General features: G+C 39.4%; 1 protein-coding gene across 1 annotated transcript in view; it reads left to right on the forward strand.

Moving 5' to 3' along the window:
* The window catches only part of SYT6 (synaptotagmin 6), a 682586-nt gene that overhangs the window by 440444 nt on the left and 222061 nt on the right, over window positions 1-20081 (forward strand). Inside the window, exon 3 of the mRNA XM_073615703.1 lies at window positions 58-616. Coding sequence (XP_073471804.1) covers window positions 58-616 — 559 coding nt within the window. The remainder of the gene's footprint in view (window positions 1-57; window positions 617-20081) is intronic.

The following is a 20081-nucleotide window of genomic DNA, read 5'->3' on the forward strand; positions in this document are numbered from 1 at the left end:
GTATCAGCAAAGATGCAGCTATACCTTAGTAACCTTTTGTATTTCGTTAACTTACAGGCACACCTCTTTCAAAAGGCATTTGCCCCGTCAGATGCATGTGTCCAGTGTGGATTTTGGAACTGACACCTTACAAGTGAGTGAACAGCCAACCAGCATTGGAAGGATAAAACCAGAACTGTACAAACAGAAATCAGTGGATTCAGAAGATGCCAAAAAAGATGACAGCAAGACTTGTGGAAAGATCAACTTTACCCTCAAGTATGACTATGAGAATGAAACTCTCATAGTAACAATTCTCAAAGCTTTTGATCTTCCTGCCAAAGACTTCTGTGGAAGCTCTGATCCCTATGTGAAGATTTACTTGCTACCTGACCGAAAGAGAAAATTTCAAACTCGGGTTCACAGAAAAACTCTTAACCCAACATTTGATGAATCATTTAACTTTCCAGTTCCCTACGATGAACTCCCTAGTCGAAAACTTCACCTCAGTGTATTTGATTTTGATAGATTTTCAAGGCATGACATGATAGGAGAAGTCATTTTGGAAAATTTGTTTGAGGCATCAGATTTGTCAAGGGAGTCTTCCCTCTGGAAGGATATTCAATATGCCACCACGGTAAGATGTCTACTTCAGAAAATCTGTTTTTCTAGATGGAAAGTCATTATTTCATATTTCAGTTAACCTTGTCTGCAGTAATCCTATTTTTATGGAAATTTGCATTTTAGCCTTCGTGAATTACTATTTTAGAAGGATCTCCATACTTTGTGACAGCGTAACAAGAGAGAGGGCGTGTGCAGTATATTGTTGTATATAGACTTAAAGCTTGAAAGTTTGAATTTTTTTCGGATACAGCACAAAACTTGCTAGTTATGTGTATTGTATTGTATTGTATGGCGTGTATTCCATTGCTTTCAAGTGGCTGCTTCTGGTAAAAATCTTCCCTGCAGTGCCTCCTTCATAGCCACCAGATGCTACCTATAGTGACTATCTTCCAGCATCGTGAGAGTTAACAGTAGCCACTGCAAATGAAAAAAGTTGTGCTGCATACTCCTCTATTTGCCATCTCTGCCATTCATATTGTTCCTATTACTACTTTCACACGTTGCATTGATTTCTGTGAATGGAGAAGGAGCAGTTGAATGACAGAATATGCAGCGTTCATTCACAGAACATCCACGGTTCTGGCCAAGCAGAATTTCAGCCTAAACATCGCCTGTTTGCCCTGTCGGCGAACACCCGAATTTGCAGGGCGCTCGGCGGGTGTTCGCCCTGCCGAACGCCCTTCTATTCACCGTGCGCTGCACATTGCATTCTAAGCCATGATTGGGCAAAGCTTTAACCAATCAGGGAGCAGAGAATAACTCTGCTCGGGGCTAGGACAACCGTCCTTAACAACCGATGAGTCATCAGCTGTCAATGGGCTTCCGCTCCGACAGCCGATTAAAAAAAAAAAAAACCATTGCCGACAATAAAAATGTGAAAAAAACGGCTTGAGGGTCCACCCCAATCCATAGCAGGTCCTTCCAGTCTGCTATGGATTTTAGGGGAACCCCACACCATTTTTTTTTTTAAATGGCGTGGGGTCCCCCCCAAAATCCATACCAGACCCTTATCCCAGCATGCAGCCTGGCAGGCCAGGAAAAGAGGGGGATGAGAAAAAACCTTCCTCCTGAACCATACCAGGCTACATGCCCTCAACATAGGGGGGGTGGGTGCTTTGGGGCAGGGGGGGCCTCATTCCCACAAACCTGACCGGTGGTTGTGGGGGTCTGCGGGCAGAGGGCTTATTGGAATCTGTAAGCCCCTTTAATAAGGGGGCCCCCTGATCACCAAAAAAATTGTAAAAAAAAATAAAAACAGGAGGCAGTTTTTGACAATGCCTTTATTAAAAATATAAAAACAGTGTCCCATCACTGTACCTTATCTATATACAGTAAGAACTGTCTTATTTATTAAAAGAACTGTCAAATGGCAAGCCAGACATTCTGCAGTTTTCCTTAGTTGACAGAGCGTTTTTTTTTTTCTTTTTCTTTTTTGGGTCTGGCAGTGGCAGCGGCGTCTAGATGGACAATGAATTTACATCGGAGGACACTGTTTTTTTATGGATACCAGGCCACATGCCCTCCATGTTGAAGGCATGAGGCCTGGTATGTTTCAGGAGGGAGGATGCTCACTCCCCCCCTTTCCTGTCCTGCCAGGCTGTGTGTTTGTATAAGGGTCTGGTATGGATTTTGGGGGGGGACGATTTTTTTTTTTTTATTTTGTCGTGGGGTTCCCCTTAAAATCCATACTAGACCCAAAGTGCCTGGTATGGATTGGGGGAAGGGGACCCACATGCCGTTTTTTTTTTAACATTTTTCTATTGCCTGGAAATGGTATTGTATTGCTGGCAATATAAATGTGATTTCAGTTTTTTTCTTCTTTGTTTTGCTGCGGTAGGTTCCATTCATGGTACACTTTACAGGCAGACTAAGGGGACCCCCAGGTACTATATTTAAAGAAGTTTTTCATTTTTATTGTTGCACTTTAAGCATAATTAAAATCACTGCTCCTGTAAAAATGATCTTTTTGAAAATATTTTACATTGATACATGTCACTCAGGGCAGTATCAGGACCCCCATACCCCTTTCATGGCCAATTACTTGCATATAAGCCTTCAAAATGGGGACTTTTGATTTTCCAAGTTCAGGTCCCATAGACTTTAATAGGGTTCGCCGTTCGAGTCAGAACTTTTTCTCTGTTCGGAAGTTCTGGTGCAAACCGAAAAGGGGGGTGTTTGGCCCATCTCTATTAAAGAGCCAGAAGATCAGGGCTCGGGGCAGTATCTGACAGTTATAAAGAAAGCAGGGAAGATTATTAAGAGAAGCAGCTATCCTTAGGTAATGGGATAAAGACACTAAATACATTAGACATAACTAATGTGTTTGCTCTATCCCAAAACAAAAAACGAAACTTCAGCTTAATCTCTTAACGCCTCCTGGCCCTTTAAGAGGTTTGTGGCGCAGGCAGGGCACGGCTTAAGATCATGTGATCATCGTGATTGGCTGTCCAGATGGTCATGTGGTCCGAAAACTACCGATCTCAAGGAGCGATTAGGAGCTTTCAGTTAGGCGCTAAAGACCAAGAGCCGAGAGGCCTGCGCCAAGGGGTTAAGGGCCGATTCACAATGCAGTGTGGGAAGGGTGTGATTTTGGTGTGAACCAGCCCTTAAAATGGAACTTGGGACAAAAGAAAAAAAAATACATATATGGTTAATTCTGTCAAAAGCCTTAACACAGCTGTATTTGTTTTTCCCAAGTTCCTTGCTCAACATAGTTTTATTGCCTGTTGATCCTGCCAGTGAATCTTTAATAAACCAAGTTGTCCAGCAAAAGTAACAGTTACAAGCTTTGGGACAAACCATTTAACACTGATAGGGTGCTTGCAAAGGTCAGCTTTTATTTATGTAGTTAAAATGTGTTGCTGTGACTGCTTAAAATGTGTTAGATGATTTTTATTTGTTAATCACTCCTATAAAGTCCATCTAAGTTTTTAACAGAGGAGCTTTCATACGCAAATGTGTACAATACTTTATAGTGACCATGTATTCTGTCTATAATGGCTGCTATAAAGGTTTACATTTTGAAAAAAATGTAAAACTGGCAGTGAGGGAGTCTGTCACATAATGCAAAGGTGAATCTGTAAAAACAATTTTATTGTGTACAGGGTACAATACCAGTATACTATGCAATATTCATCTAGCAGGGTGGAAAACCTTAACTATTTCCTTTTGCTTTCTGCTGGTGCAGAGATAAGATGTGGTTGCACATGCATGTCTGAATTCTTGTAATTAGAAGTTCTAATGGCATCTGTGTATTTGAGTTGTGTTGGATTGGCTCCATTCACAGAATCAGATCGCATGTGGTATTTAGGTGTTTTCCCAAACACCGCATGTGATCCTGAAAATGTCAATTCACTATTGCTTTATGCAGTATTTACCGCATAAAGCAAAAATGCTTGGTAAATACTGTATAAAACAGGAGTGACAGTCAATTCACAAAAGGAAAAAATATGCATGCAGTAAATTAGTGGTCCTGGCACGCGATATTTAAGGAACCGGCAGGCACAGGCATCCCTAACAACCAGTAAACAATGTGGTTGTTAAGGAGTGGACGGCTGCCCCGTCCATAACTAATAAATCATCAGATGTCAATGGGGTTCCCCGCCTAATGTAAATAAAAAAATGCTGGCAATTAAAAATGAAGAAAAAAAATAGTGTGAGATCCCCCTCCAATCTTTACCAGACCCTTATCTAAGCATGCTATCCCCCCCCAAAGCAACTTGTCCCTAACTTGACGAAACCTCTTCCCCACAACCCTGACCAGTGGTTGTGGGGGTCTGCGGGCAGGGGGCTTATCGGAATCTGGAAACTCCCTTTAACAAGGGGTCTCCCATATCCCGCCCCCCAATGCGAATAATTTAATGGGTACATAGTATCCCTACTCATTCACCAAAAAAAAGTGTAGTGTAAAAAAGACAGTAGACAATTCGTTATGTCCTTTATTTAAACAACAAAAATAGAAAAAAGTCCCAGTGTAGATCCATCGTCAATCATGATGATCGCCGCCACCGCCGACCCCCCAAAAAAACGCTTGCTCCCGCCATCTGGCAGCTCCACCATCTGCCAGTTCTTAAATCACTATGGGGCAGTGCCCCTGTCCCTTAGTTATTTAGGAACTGTCACATGGTGGTACTAGCAGACAGTGGGAGCCTTCGTCAGGAGCGGAGTGTTTTTCTCCTAATTTTTCATTGCTGGCATTTTTTTTTTTTACATTCAGCTGTCAGCGAGGAACAGATGACTCATTGGTTGTTAAGGATGCGGCAGCTGCCCTCTTCTTAGCAACCGCAACAGTTACTGGATGTTAAGGTAAATTATTGCAGGTTTTCACTACTAAAATACCGCATGACTTAATAAAATAGCTCATGCGGTATTTTAGTAGCGTTTTTTTAGTGAATGCCAAAAAATTTTTTGAAAAACACTGTGCAGTATCTTACCACATACTCGGCTGCTGTAAGATATTGGTTTGTGAATGGAGTCCACTGTAGCAATCCCATATATGTCATGGTTTTATAAAATGTAATAGACTGCATGGCTATAAGCGTTGTAGCACTAAAAGGACTATTAGGACTTCAGAAGTGCAATTGCCATGCAAAAGTTTTATCCAATTTGAAAAACACGAGCAGTTTTTGACAGTCTTGTGAAAATTTTTTTTTTTTTACTGGCCCACAGGCTTCAATACTGAAACGACAATAAGTCACTGGCCTGCAACAAGTATGCAAATGAAAAGTGAGATAAAAGTTGAATGTCATCAAATGCATACTTATTTCAGGTTATTGCCCCAAGCATTGAAGCACAAGTATTGAAAGACAAGCAAGCAATGGAAGCTTCCATTTTTCTCTCATTACGATTAATTAAACAGCAAAAACATCTATTTCAGTTCCTGGAAAATGTATTACAAAAATTCTATGAGGTTCATATACAGAATCTCTTCAGATCAAGAACTCCTCTAGTACCAGATAATACACCATCAATCGTGTATGTTATAAATCATGTGTGCTTGCAACTTATGCCACATAACATTCTCTATTTATTGGGAATTCCAGCTTTCCCCTAACTAGCCTTAAAACTGTCCCCTTCCTTCTGTGTAAGAAAGATGTACTGTATATACTTTCAGACCACTCTGGTTCAGTCACGTGATCTGGCTCCCCTGTGTCAGCCTGTGGAGACTTCAGAGGAGAGAAGGAGCTACCAACAATGGATTGGCCAATGAGGCCTATGGGTGATGTCACCAATCCAGGCTTTACTAGCTGTTGTCAGAGCACTGTCTCCTCTCTGCTGCTGACTGACACAGAGTATATCATGTGACTGGACCAGAGCAGCATGAACATAGAAAAGTGTATACAATTTTTTTACACAGGTTAGTTAGCATAGGTGTTAGGAGTGGAGACAGTTTTAGGGTTAGTTAGGAGGAAGCTGGAATTTCACTTTAAGCATTCTAAATAATAGGCAGTCATGTATATCAAGCACCTATAGGCTTGTGTCAATGAGCTTTGAGCTTGTGTCGATGGCATCGGTTTGATATTAGTATGAGGAGCTTCTGAGATTTTTCTGAAATTATTGACTGGTGAATTTTACCTGCAGTTGACCTTCTTCTGATCTGCATGTGACTTGCTTCAAGTGGGTTATGCATTCCCAAAGAATTGCTTATTCCTGAATATTTTAGGAATCCTCTCACTGGTGAATTTCATCCCACACCAGGATCGCTGGTATAACATAGGAGACATGTTTGGTCCTGCCCCTTCCTACCTCCTACCCCCTATGCCTTACTGCTGGCTAGTGAGGATTTTCATAATTAAGTTGTATGGAATTTAACAGGGCCCCAAATTTAGGAACTTTTTGACCTCAATGCTATACTCCAGAGCTCCTTATCCTTTATGAGGTATATGACATGTGTTGTCACTTTTAGATCTCCTTTAAGATATCATTTGGGTTGTGTGAATTTTTTCATAGTGTTCTTTAAAGAAGCTATATGAAATGCATGGGAATGTTTTTGCCCATAAAATCTGAACTTTCCTCAACAGATGTTCTTGTCTTGATGGCTTTCAAAACTGTTTATGGTAATATACATCTGTGTGTGCCCTTTAAGTTACATTTTTGCTTTAAAATAAAGGCAAACTACTTTATTGCAATTGCAGAGCCTGTGCTGCCATTTTTAGTGGCTATTTGATCAAACATTAATCTTCAATGAACTTCGTATAAATATAATTGTCTTAGATTTTGGATTTGGGATAGGTACAGTAAACTGTGGCCTAGTGTGATGTGTGCAGGGGGTCATTTTTTTTAATCTATCGTCAGAGTCCATCAATTCTAGTTACATGTTGTATATTACATAGATATAAGCAAATGTACTGAGTTTAATGAGTCTGGTTCAATGAATTTAAAGAGTTTTAAGGTAGAATATTGTTTAGGTAGCAAATGCTAGAGCCAGTTGATGGCAAATATACTTAAAACACTGATATTTAACAATTTATGTTACTATATTATTGTGGATTATTCCTTTAAAATATTTGCTACGAGCATGATTCCTTGACAATGCTACTGTGTGATAAATAATTGCCATTACTGTTCCACAGCTCACCATGGCTTTTATGATAGCAAAATTATGATAGCCAAAACATTTGTTATTCTAGGCAGCTCTTCCTCATCTTAAAATCCTTCTGCCTATCTTTTTTTCTTTAGTGTTCCTTCTTTTTGGTCTGATGTGTAGAAAAAAGTGATTTACATCAAACATTTTAATCTACCCCCTATATTAGCGCTTGTTCCTATTTTAAAATAGCTAGCATAAAGCAAAAGTAGTGGTGAAAAAAACACCATTTCGGCTTAACCAAATTATCTTGTGTATTTATTCTTTGTCTACATACTTTGTGATAAAAGGTGTACCTCATTAACATCTCAGAAAGTTGGGAAGTATGCATTCATGTAGCAGAGCCATAAGTAAGCTTCAGATTTTTTTTTAAATTGTGTTGTATCTCTAAGGAGCTACAAATACTATGAACTATGAAAATATTACAAATTAACCTCTGGCGCAGTGTTATTTTTACAGATTAAGAGATTGTTAACTCATTTTAATATTTTCACATTTTTTTAATATCTTATTTTTGCACTTGGTATGTATTTCTGCAGAGCAAATTACAAATCTTCCTCCTTGTCAAATTTTACACATCACAGATAGGGATAAGCGAATCTGCTTGGGTTCAGTTCAGTACTGTGCAAAATGTGCAGTGAAACCTATTGAAGTCTATGGGGGGAGGGATGTGTAAACCATTCTGGCCATTTCTAGGGATAAAAAGTATGCTATTGCAAAAGAAAAGGCATGGGAAGCCAGACACTGCCACGGGGGGCGTGTACTATTGCCAAATTATAATATAAATCAGGGATATGCAATTAGCGGACCTCCAGCTGTTACAAAACTACAAGTCCCATCATGCCTCTGCCTCTAGGTGTCATGCTTGTGGCTGTCAGAGTCTTGCTATGCCTCATGGGACTTGTAGTTCTGCAACATCTGGAGGTCCGCTAATTGCATATCCCTGATATAAATAAATGCAAATTTAAAAAATGGTATCTACTACACAGATTTGTTAGCTTCCTCTAATAGCTCAAGCACATACCAACAGTTAATATGGCTGCTGTGAGCCCAACCTTTTATAGAAGTAGGGTTGGATTATTTATACCTTGAAATTATTGATTCTTGTTACTCAACGGACTGGGGAAATGCTATGCCTAATATATTGTTCCTTATTTCTGGTGGTGAACCTACAAAATTTTTGCCCAAATGTTTATGATTTACTAGACTTGTGCACACTGAAATATTTTGTTTCGGAATTTCGTTTTCGTCCGAAAAATACATTTATTTAGTTACTCCCGAAATTCGTTTTTATTTATGTAGTTTTTCGTTAAAAATTGCATTAGTCAGAAAATCCAAATTAAGGTCGAATCTGTCATTGAAGGCTTATGGTGTCTGTCGAATGTTCAAAGAAGATTCGACGGAGCAGCTAAACTGTACGACGCCGTATAGTTTACCTGCTCCATCGAATCTTCTTAGAACTTTTAACAGACACCATAATCCAAAGTACGTGTGTACTTAGTTCTAGCTATTTTACTGCTCCTCCTCTTTGGTTACAATCAGCCAATAATATTCATCATCATCATTATTTTTATTTTACTTCCCCCACCCAATTCCAGCAGCGATCTTTTCTCCCCTACGTCAAATCTTTTCTCTCTATGTCGAATCTTTTCTCTCTATGTAGAATAATCTTGGGCTAATAGAGTTAAGGTTAGACACATTCGACCATAGGTTTGATGGACAGATTGTTATTGTCATCATCATGTCGAATCTCCTATCTATATCGAACTGTTGTCACAACGAAAACAAAAATAAAGCATTTGTTTATGTCGGATCTTTCGTTTTTCGGATTCTGCACTTTTGTTATCGTTTGTTAAAACGATAACGAAAATACCTGAAATTCGGCCGAAAATGCATTCAGACGAAAACGAATGCACATGTCTATTATTTACAAACCTTGTAAATCTCAAGGATTTACTACAAACTCATGGTAGTAGTGAACACAAACTTTATCTCTAATCACAAGCATAAACACAGATTTCAACTCAGGCAAACTTGGCAATATATTCTACTATTTGCAGTAAATAATAATTTATAGGCTATATATTATCTCCAATAATATTATATAGGCTTTACGTACAGTGTTTTATCACTTACTAATCCGCATTATTTCAAACATAATCTGGATAACAGATACATAATAAATGTCAAACACAGAATGATATAAGACTACTTTTTTTCAACTATTTCTTGTTCAATAGAAAAGGCTGGAATATTTTAAAGCATGTATAATTTTTTGTACAGCAAGAAACAGCTAAGACTAAGAACCCTGTATATTCAAAAACATGTCAAACTGGTCCACTTGTTATTGATGTTGTGCTGCTAGTAGGGTCCTGAATAGGTTTTCTGTGGGCTTGTTACTGGTCATTAGTTCCTAGAAGTTTTTTTTAGTAGTCATTTAAGTTTATATATATATATATATATATATACACAAGGGCTCTTCAAAAAGTTTTTTATTATTTTTTTTTAATAAATATAAAAAAGTGTGGAAACTTTTTGAAGACCCCCATACTTTATTCCTATGTGATGTAATTCCTAATGCACCCTTAGGTAAAAGACAACTTATTTATAAATGAGGCAATTCTGTCTGGATATATATATATATATATATACACCTACATATTTATATCTTTATATATATATCTATATATATATATATATACTGTTTAATATGGTGGTCTAGGCCAGATTTTGTCTGAAGCAACACACTAATGATGTAGGTGTGTGCTGCATTCATCTTGGAGTCAGAGTTGGACCTAAGGGACTCACCCTGGATCGGTGTGTGAAGGGATCAATGAGAGGTGCATGTCTGCACTGTGCTGTCCAGGTCAGGTCAGACCAAGCCCTGAGCCTAAAAGAGAGAGACAGTCCATGAGAGACGAAGTAGCTCGGAAGCTGCAGGAAAGCCAAATTGACAAAGGTACAGCATGTGGTGCACGAGCGTTGGGAAGTGTGTTTGATGGTCAGGAGGACCGAGGCACGAGACCCGAGTCGCAGGGCTGATAAAGAGCCCGGAGGCTGAATTCTGTTGCATTATTGTTGCACTGATGGTGAGAACCCCCTGCGAGGGAAGATATTCATTTGTGAACTTTTCTTTTGTTTAAATAAAAATGGGCAGAAAAAGCCCTGAAAAGACACTTTTCAGGGCTTTTTCAAGGAGTAAACTGTTTGACACTACCAATGAACTACAAAACCCCCAACTTGTCACAATATATTGATAGCGAGACAAGAGCCCCTGCCACTGTATAAATGGGTTTAATAAGGACACAGGACTCTCAAAGAGTCTGTTTGAGAAGTGGCAGTAGATATGCTGTAAGAAAACTGTGTCTTAAGTTTTCTTTGGATTTGGTAAGTCTGGATCAGGGCTGAAAGCTTGAAGTCTCCAAAAGTACTCGTTGGAACAGAACCTTCAGTCCTGCGTCTGAGCTTTGCTAATTGCCTACAGCCTGTGTGAGTGCACAGGTGGTCAGGATCATTATAAGCCAGGTCTAAGCAAAGTTAAGGGCAGTTGCTGCCATTTGAAGACAGACTCCTGTCAGAAGACCTGGTTGTTTCTGTCAGAGACTGCACCCTAATGAAGGACACTTGTTGCCCAAAAGGACTGGGAAGATGGGGATGGCTATGCAGGTCTGGGAGACCAAGAAAGAGTCTGGAAGGCTGGGAAAGCCAAGGCGGCTAGACAAGTCCAGTGAGGCTGGAGAAAGTCCGGAAATCTAGAAGCGAGTGGGCAAACCTGGGGGGGGGGCTGGGGAACCATATTTGGAGGCCAGGAGTGGACCAGTGCAGCAAGGTACTGCAATCAAGGCTGAGTTAGCCTAAGAGCCAGGTGGCTCGATATGTTTTCATTAGTTGTGTTTGCTGAGGAAGAATCCCTGTGTGGGAAACCTGCTGTTATAAGAACTTTGTTTCCTTTTAATAAAAACAGGCTGCCACACCCTTAAATTAAATTGCACACTGTCATAGACTCACTTTAAAAACGCATCTCCCTCTGAGCTAAACATCCCCCATATAACAATATATATACAGTATATACACACGCACACAGTATTTACTGTATACATAAAGTCTCTATTGTGAGATCCACTGGGATTGATTTACTAAAAGCAAAGATGTTCAATTAAAGTTTTATTTTTTTTTAAAAAAACAAACATGTTATACTTACCTGCTCTGTGCAATGGTTTGCAAAGAGCAGCCCTCGTCAGCACTCCTGGCTCCTACTCCCCGCTGAATGTCCCCATAGCAAGCTGCTTATTATGAGGACACTTGTGCATGCTCACTCCTGATCACCACTCTGTGTGTTCATAAGACACACACAGCATTGCTCAGCCCCACATCCTCCTCCCTCTTTTCTGTCTGTGATTGACAGCAGCGGACAATGGCTCCTGTTGCTGTCCCGGAGCCAATGAGGAGGGAGAGAGCCGGGAGAGCTGCTGCTCTCCTGCACACCACTGGATGTAGATCTGGCTCGGGTAAGTAAAATGGGGGGCTGGGTGGAGAGCTGTACACAAAATGCTTTTTACCTTACCTGGATGCAGTAGCAATTCTCAGTGAATTCTCAAGGTGCTCATCAGATATTTTGGTTCTAATTTTGTGTGCTTCAGCCTTGAAAATAGTTGCTTACAAATATAGCTGCTGACAAAAACTGATGACATGAATAGGGCATGATTGTGAATCGTGGGATTTTTTTCTTTGTGAAGATAAAACTTATAAAAGTCCAGTAAAGAGACACCATCAAATTTTTTCCCCAAAATTCCCCAAAAAAATCAACATTTTTAAGTATGTGATCTTGTGTTTGGTCAAATGCATAGCCGTCTGGGGCCGCAAGGTTGGACACCCCTACCTTAACCGCTTGCCGACTGCCCCACATATATGTACTGCGGGGAAGCGGCTCCTACAGGCAAAATCATGTACCTGTAAGTTGTCCCCACCTGTGGGTTTGTGGAGCGCACGGTGGCGATCAGCTCCTGCTGTGATTGGCCACAGTGAAAGCCAAGCAAAGGGTCTGGTGGACCCGATGTCTGCCGGGACCCGATGTCCGCAGGGACCCGCCGATCGTTCCCAACAGAGGCAGAATGGCTATCTGCCCATGTAAACAAGGCAGATTGCCGTTCTGTGACAAGGAAAGACACAGATCCTGTGTTTCTGCTAAGCAGGAACATGGATCTCTGTCTACCCACAGTACAAGCACCCCACACACAGTTAGAAAGCACTCCCTGGGGACACATTTAACCCTTTGATTGCCCCTGATGTTAATCCCTTTCCTGCCAGTGTCATTAGTACAGTGACAGTGCATATTTTTTAGCACTGATCACTGTATTGATGTCACTGGTCCCCAAAAAGTGTCATTTAGTGTCTGATTTGTCTGCCACAATGTCGCTATAAGTCGCTAATCACCGCCATACCTAGTAAAAATAAATAAATAAATAAATACAAATTCCATTAAAATATCCCATAGTTTGTAGACACTATAACTTTTGCGCAAACCAATCAATATATGCTTATTGATTTTTCTTTACCAAAAAATGTAACAGAATGCATATTAGCCTAAACTGATGAAGAAATTCGATTTTTTTTATTTTTATTTTTTATTGGCTGTGTTTTATAGCAGAAAGTAAAAAATATTGTTTTTTTTTTTTTTTTTCAAAATTGTCATTCTTTTTTGTTTATAGCGCAAAAAATAAAAAACGCCAAGTTAAAGTAGTTGTAAAGTCTGATATTTAAACTTTCTCCCATTATAATTTCTCTATTTGGCCAATAGTAATTGCAATGGCTTTTTTTTTTTGGTAAAAAAAGCACTAAATACCTTGTTTAAGCCCTGCTTCTGTATGGTCACATGGTTTTCTCTCTTGGCCTTTCTGAGCAGACAGACTCCAGTGGGAGGGGCTGAAACTCCTCACTGATGTATGTAATTATGTCAGCACAGGAATCTTTACACTTTGACCTTGTGTCTGCACAGCGCTGATTGGCTGTAGCTGCAGGGGAATGTCATTCAAGCCAGGAGGGGAGGGGAGGGGAGGCTTCATATAGACCATGGAAATTACAGGGAGGGAGGGAGACAGAGGGAGGTACAGTCACGATGTAGAGAGAATAGGAAAATGGAAAACTCTAAACTTACTGCGCTATCATGTATCGGCAGCCATAATTAGCATGGTGAGTTTACAGACAGGAACACAGGAACAGGCAGGATCAACCATGTAGTAATATACTATATGGAAATTACTAAATGGCATTGCAAGATCAGGAACGTGATTTTTTTTTTATATCTAGGTTTACAAGCACTTTAACTGCTTGTTATACTGCAACAGTTTAGTTGCTGCGTGAATCGCCATAGATGTACGTCGGGCTCGTGCGCTGCTTTCTGTGGAGGCTTTCACCAGAGGTACACGCGCGGCGATTAGCCAGCGGGGGAGCCAATCAGCAGGTCCGGCGGACTCGATGTCCGCTGGCCGTCCGTGATCATTCCCCGCAGAGACAGAGCGGGGATCTGCCAAAGTAAACAAGGCAGATTTCCATTCTGTAAGGGGATGATACAGAGATACTGTCTTTCTGCTATGCAGGAAGAGGGATCTGTGTGTTGTCCCAGGCAGCCCATCCCCCATGCAGTTAGTAAACATACTGAAGGAACACATTTAACCCCTTGATCGCCCCTGATGTTAGCCCCTTCCCTGCCAGTGCCATTAGTACAATGTCAGTACATATCTTTAGCACTGATCGCTGTAATAATGTCACTGTGTAATAAGTGTAAAAAGTGTCAGTTAGGTGTCTGATCTGTCCGCTGCAATGTCGCAGTCCTGCTAAAAATCGCAGATCACTGCCAATACTAGTAAAAAAACAAAATTAAAAATAAAAATGCCATAAATTTATCCTCTATTTTGTAGACGCTATAACTTTTGCGCAAACCAATGTATATACGCTTATTGGGGGGTTTTTTTACCAAAAATATGTAGCAGAATACAAATTTTCCTGGATTTATAAAGAAATTAGATTTTTAAAAAAATTGTATTGGGTACGTTTTATAGCAGAAAAATTGACGGTCCCTTTTTGTTTATAGCGCAAAAAATAAAAACCGCAGAGGTGATCAAATACCACCAAAAGAAAGCTCTATTTGTGGGGAAAAAAGGACATCTATTTTATTTGGGTACAGCGTCGCACGACTGTGCAATTGTCAGCTAAAATAACGCAGTGCCGTATCGCCAAATTGGCCTGGTCATTAAGGGAGTAAATGCTTCCGGGGCTGAAGTGGTTAATAAGGGATGATAAATACGGAGTTAAATAGGAACAAATTGTATTGAAAAAAATATTTTACTTGCATTAACTAACAACTTATGTAAAGTTTTGCACCTGACTGAATCGTAGTGAACACAATTCAACAATGTTAATACATGAATCTTTTGTGCACTGTTTAGAACATGTTTGGAAGTAATTTAAGTTTTTTAGGGTATGGGGAATAAGCCCAAAGTCCTCAGCTGCCTAATAAAGTATTCACTATTTGATTGGTTCACATTAAAAAACTATCCTAATGCTAGCACATTTTAGGTTACAATGAAATATAACTGTATTTGTAACCATATCATATAGATCTCCCTTTAATACTGCATGTTAAATGCTTTGATGAGGATATGCTTATAGTATGCATTGATTAGCCTAGGCCTGTGTCAAAAAGTATAGATACAATTTTTGTATTTTGTCAAATTATATGCACCATGAAAGGGGTCCTTACAAGGTTTACACCTGTTTACCCATTGTAGTTATGTTCCCTGAGTAGAGAATCTTCCCTGGTCTATTATATCAGATAAAATGGTCCCTGTGGTGCTGCAGTGGTAATAGAAATTACCCCAAGTGCACCCCTTGAAAGTTGAGATGGGTTACAGATGGCCCTTCCAGCCTGTCATTGATTTGTGCTGGCTACTTCCTAAAGGTAATAAATGCAAAGAAAAGTGTGCTGTCACCTAAAATTTCTACAGTGTCACAAATGAGATATATCTCACCCAAATTCAATAAAACAAATCCAAAAACAATAGGGCGGCAGGCCTGCCTGTTATATACAGTGGCCAATCCACCATTTATATACAGTGGCCAATCCACCATTTATATACAGTGGCCAATCCACCATTTATATACAGTGGTCAATCTACCATTTATATACAGTGGCCAAAGTTCTTGAGGTCAAGTATGAAACACATTCTATGCTATCCTCTGGAACAGAGTACTTAGGCAATCATTCTGTATTTTTTTATCCCTAATTTGCTTGCTTGTATGCCATTTGAAATTTTTTTTTTTTGCATATATGTACTTCCCACTTTTCTAGGATATCAAATATAAAATGAATACCTTTTTCTTGATTTCTCTTAATTATACTATAATCCAAAGGAATAGAGTAAGCTTAAATGAAAGTGGTATCCGTGTGCTTGCAAAAACTAGCACTATTAATCTATTATCTGCTGGGGACTTGAACTTTCTTATTAGATTTTTCAGCAATGTCTACCTTTTACAAACTGGTAATTTCTGAGTGGTGGCAGCTCATGTGTGTGTTCTCCTGAAAATCTGGACTTTTCTTTCTCCCTGTCTGTGATATTAATCATCCAACTTCTAAGTCATTTATAACTTTGTGATGGGTATAACGAAATGGTTTGAAAGCCATGCCTATCTACCTCTTAGGATCAAAGGGAATACACAAAGCAAAAATGTGGGAGGTATGCAATCCAGTCACATATGTATGAGAAAGCAGATGTGATTTCACGCTAAAGATAAGCTAAACCTTACTACAATAACAGCATGACTATACATACAGTATTTATCTACATTTTTTCAGCAGCAGCTGTATGTATGTGTACATATAAGCAGTCTTTGGTATCATTTGAACATATTCTACACTCACAACGCTTTTACAAAACCTATTCAGAGCCCATTTTATAGTGAGCGCAACATTTAACGGAGAGGATAACTTAATGCTCTTATGGTTTAAAAATCAAACTGACTTCAACGAAGAAGGCAGATGTGTGTACTTAGTTTTTAATCTTGTGCAGGCTTCCACTGTGATGACACTAATGTTTGATAATGAAATTGGGGAGTATATTTGCAGAACTATTCTGAATGATGGCTCAGCCCATAACAGGCAAAGAAACGTATGAAACTGTAGAAATCTATATTCTATACATATATTTGCTGGATTGATGGGTGATCACAGCACCCTTGTTAACAAAGGACAAGAATAATCATAAAGATGGGATCTTATCAGTGCCAGAAAATAACATTGAACACGTTTTACAAAAAAAGCATAAAAGCATAAATTACATATGAATGCTTGTGATATTTACAGTGTATTGCACAGTTCAAATATACCTCTAAGTCAAAACCCCTCCCTATATAAACATTTTTTTTTTTACTATTTTGCTTTTACATAAATTAGATGGCACAAGACATAATAGTCCTGTTACATAGTAGCACTCTTGTCCTGGTTTTTAAACATTTTGGATTTTCCATTCATTTCTGTCTTGATGACAATGGTCACCAGAACTCATAGCTTGAGTTTACCAAGTGGGGACACAGACAGCAATTAAAATTTGAATTCTCTCCGTATTCAAAACTAAAATAAATACACTTTTGGCTAGGTATGAACTTTACTTTTTGCTGTGTCTGTTCTCAACATGTCACTTTGGAGAGCCTTAGCCATCACGGGGTGTGAATGTCAATTGTCCCCTTTAGAAGCCCATGTGGACAAGGCTTCATGCTCTCCTCTGTCTTTATTTATATCCTTTTCTCTGACTATACATGTTCAGCCCCTGTCTACTACCATTATTTTCTTGTCCTTTGGAACTTTCCATCACCATTCATAACTGTTGGAGCACTTAGCTCTGCAGCTGCAGGGCCTCAGACATAGCTTAACCAGCACAGTCTATACCTTATGATACATCAAAAACAATAATAAATTAACATAACTACAAGAAACAAGGCAGTTTTCTTCATCTTCCCCCTTCTTACAAAGACGTATCCTTTAAAAAAAATGCATTTTCAATGTTACCACAGTTAAAAAAATATACTTAACCGCTTCAGCCCCTGAAGATTTTTCCCCCTTCCTGACCAGAGCACTTTTTGCGATTTGGCACTGCGTCGCTTTAACTGAAAATTGTGCGGTCGTGTGACGTTGCACCCAAACAAAATTGACGTTTATTTTTCCCGAAAATAGAGCTTTCTTTTGGTGGCATTGATCACCTCTGTGGTTTTTATTTTTTGCGCTATAAACAAAAAAAGAGCGAAATTTTGAAAAAAAAACAATATTTTTTACTTTTTGCTATAATAAATATCCCTCAAAAAAACATTTTTTTCCTCAGTTTAGGCCGATATGTATTCTTCTACATATTTTTGGTAAAAAAATCGCAATTAGCGTATATTGATTGGCTTGCGCAAAAGTTATAGCATCTACAAAATAGGGCATAGTTTTATGGTATTTTTATTATTAATTTTTTTTTTTTACTAGTAATGGCGGTGATCTGCAATTTTTATCGGGACTGCGACATTATGGCAAACACATCGGACACTTTTGACACATTTTTTGGGACCATTGGCATTTATACAGCGATCAGTGCTATAAAAAGGCACTGATTACTGTAAAAATGTCACTGGCAGGGAAGGGGTTAACACTAGGGGGCGATCAAAGTGTTCATTTTGTTCCCTCTCTGTGTTCTAACTGAAGGGGGGGAGGGGACTGTCTAGGGGAGATGACAGATCGCTGTTCATACTTTGTATGAACAGACAATCAGTCTCTTCTCCCCACAGAGAACCGGAAACTGTATGTATACACACACATCTCCCAGGTTCTTGGTGTGCCACCAGCGATCGTGGGAGCCCGGCGGTGATCGCGACTGCCGGGCACTCACATCGGTTCCGGAGGGAGAGCAGTGGGCGCGCGTGCCCCTAGTGGCCCCGGGCCGAAGCAACGTTACATAATGTTGTTTCGCCCAGCCGTACCATTCTGCCGCAGTGAAACTGCGGCAGCTGGTTGGCAAGTGGTTAAAGGGTAACTCCACTTTCATGGGGAAAAAAATAGCAAAGAAAGAAAAAATAATATAGTGTGTACAATTGCAATACAAGTCATATTGTAATTGAATGTTATTAAAAATTACCTTTCTTTTTTAATCTTCAGCCACTGTAATTTTCTATAATTGCAATGAAATGTGGCTACATGGAATTGTTCTGTACACAGAATGTGTACTGACTACTCCCCAGAAACATAATTTCCTGCTTGTAATTGGCTCACTAATTTTCCCAGAAGTCTGCCTAAGACACAAGCCAGATTTCAGGCATCCCCTGCAACAAAAATGTCATTTCTGGTGAGATACTCCCTCAGTGTGATGCCTCAAAGGGATGCAGGCCCAGCAGATTCGCTCACGTACCACAGCTGACTGATAATTATGAAACCACTCCCATTAGACCCACTCAGCCCAGAGGTACAGACAAACACACGTGGATTTCTTCAGAATGACAAAAGGTAGGAATCTGCAACAAAGGTTGTTATAATCCTTGCACTAGACATAGATCACCCAGGGCAAATGCTTTTTTCTCAACAAAAGTGGGGTAACGCTTTAAGTTCATATGTATAACTCAGATGAATATATCTTTAGATGATGGTGACTTTGAAAGTACTTCTTTAATGTTCCAAAACAAGCTTTTTCAAATAAGCACCACTTTTATTGTTCCAACTCTCCTATGTGTCACAGTCTGATAACAAAGAGATTAACAGATGAATCAGCATAACGGAAAACATAGAACTATTCAGTAAGACATCTAGACAGGTCAGGGAAAAGTCATCAGAATTCACCGCCATGAGACAAGAGTGGAGTGGGATTACTGTACAATAGTCAATGTCAAGCATCTGTTGCTAAAGGGAAGAAAATCATCAAGATGAGTGCTCCAGAGGGAAGAGGTTTATGAGGAATAAGAGGTTTTCTGTGCTCTAATGTTCCAGGCATTCTCACAAAGAGACATTACCATCAAAATCAAGGAGCCAGGGAAAGAGCAACAGTCACAGTTACATGTAGACGTGCCTATCTTATACAAAGCCAGTGAACATGCGAGCATTGCTTTGATTTCTAGTATAATAAATGAAGAAAAAGAATCACGTGAATTCCAAAAAAGCATTCTTGCCTTGCGTTAAAAAAAAAAAAAAAATCAGCTCTTATCAGACCTCAATACATAAAGAGTACAAATTAATATGAATGTGATCTGGTTTTACGTAATCTGTAAAGTGATGTATAATACTGTAAATTGGTACTATACAAGTACAAAAAATAAATACTATTTCTATTGGTAAAAGCTAAGTTGCATAGGTTTGATAGGTTTGGCTTGTGGCAAAGTATTACTATTATCAAACAGAATCCAGACATTGGATGCATCATTAGATCTGTAAAAGGGACCAGTGGATAGCCTGTAATCTATATATTTGCAGCAGAGTTTTACCATGCAGGGAATGTATGGAACAGCAGCTTCAGAGATTGTCCCATGCAGAGTGTGACCTCAAAGCTTTTAATTTTTTCAAGCAGTGAGATTAGAAATGTGAAGGTTTCTGTTGCTATCATGTCATTCCCAGCATGATCAGAGCAGTAGCCACTGTAGCGTGATGTATGCAGTCTACAAGGTCACCAAGAGGAGGTTGGCTATGACATTTCAGTAATATGCTGAGAAGTAATGTCCAAGATTAGGACTTAAAGTAGAATCCTAGGAAATACCTAACTAGTCTTAAAATGCTCCCTCCCCTTCTAACACCTATACTAACTAATCTGTGTAAGAAAGATCTGTATACTTACCTAGTTTCAGTCCACCCCAGTCCGGGCATGTGATCTGGCTCCCCTATGTCAGC

This window comes from Aquarana catesbeiana, linkage group LG02 (genome assembly GCF_042186555.1).
Source record: "Aquarana catesbeiana isolate 2022-GZ linkage group LG02, ASM4218655v1, whole genome shotgun sequence".
NCBI lineage: Eukaryota > Metazoa > Chordata > Amphibia > Anura > Ranidae > Aquarana > Aquarana catesbeiana.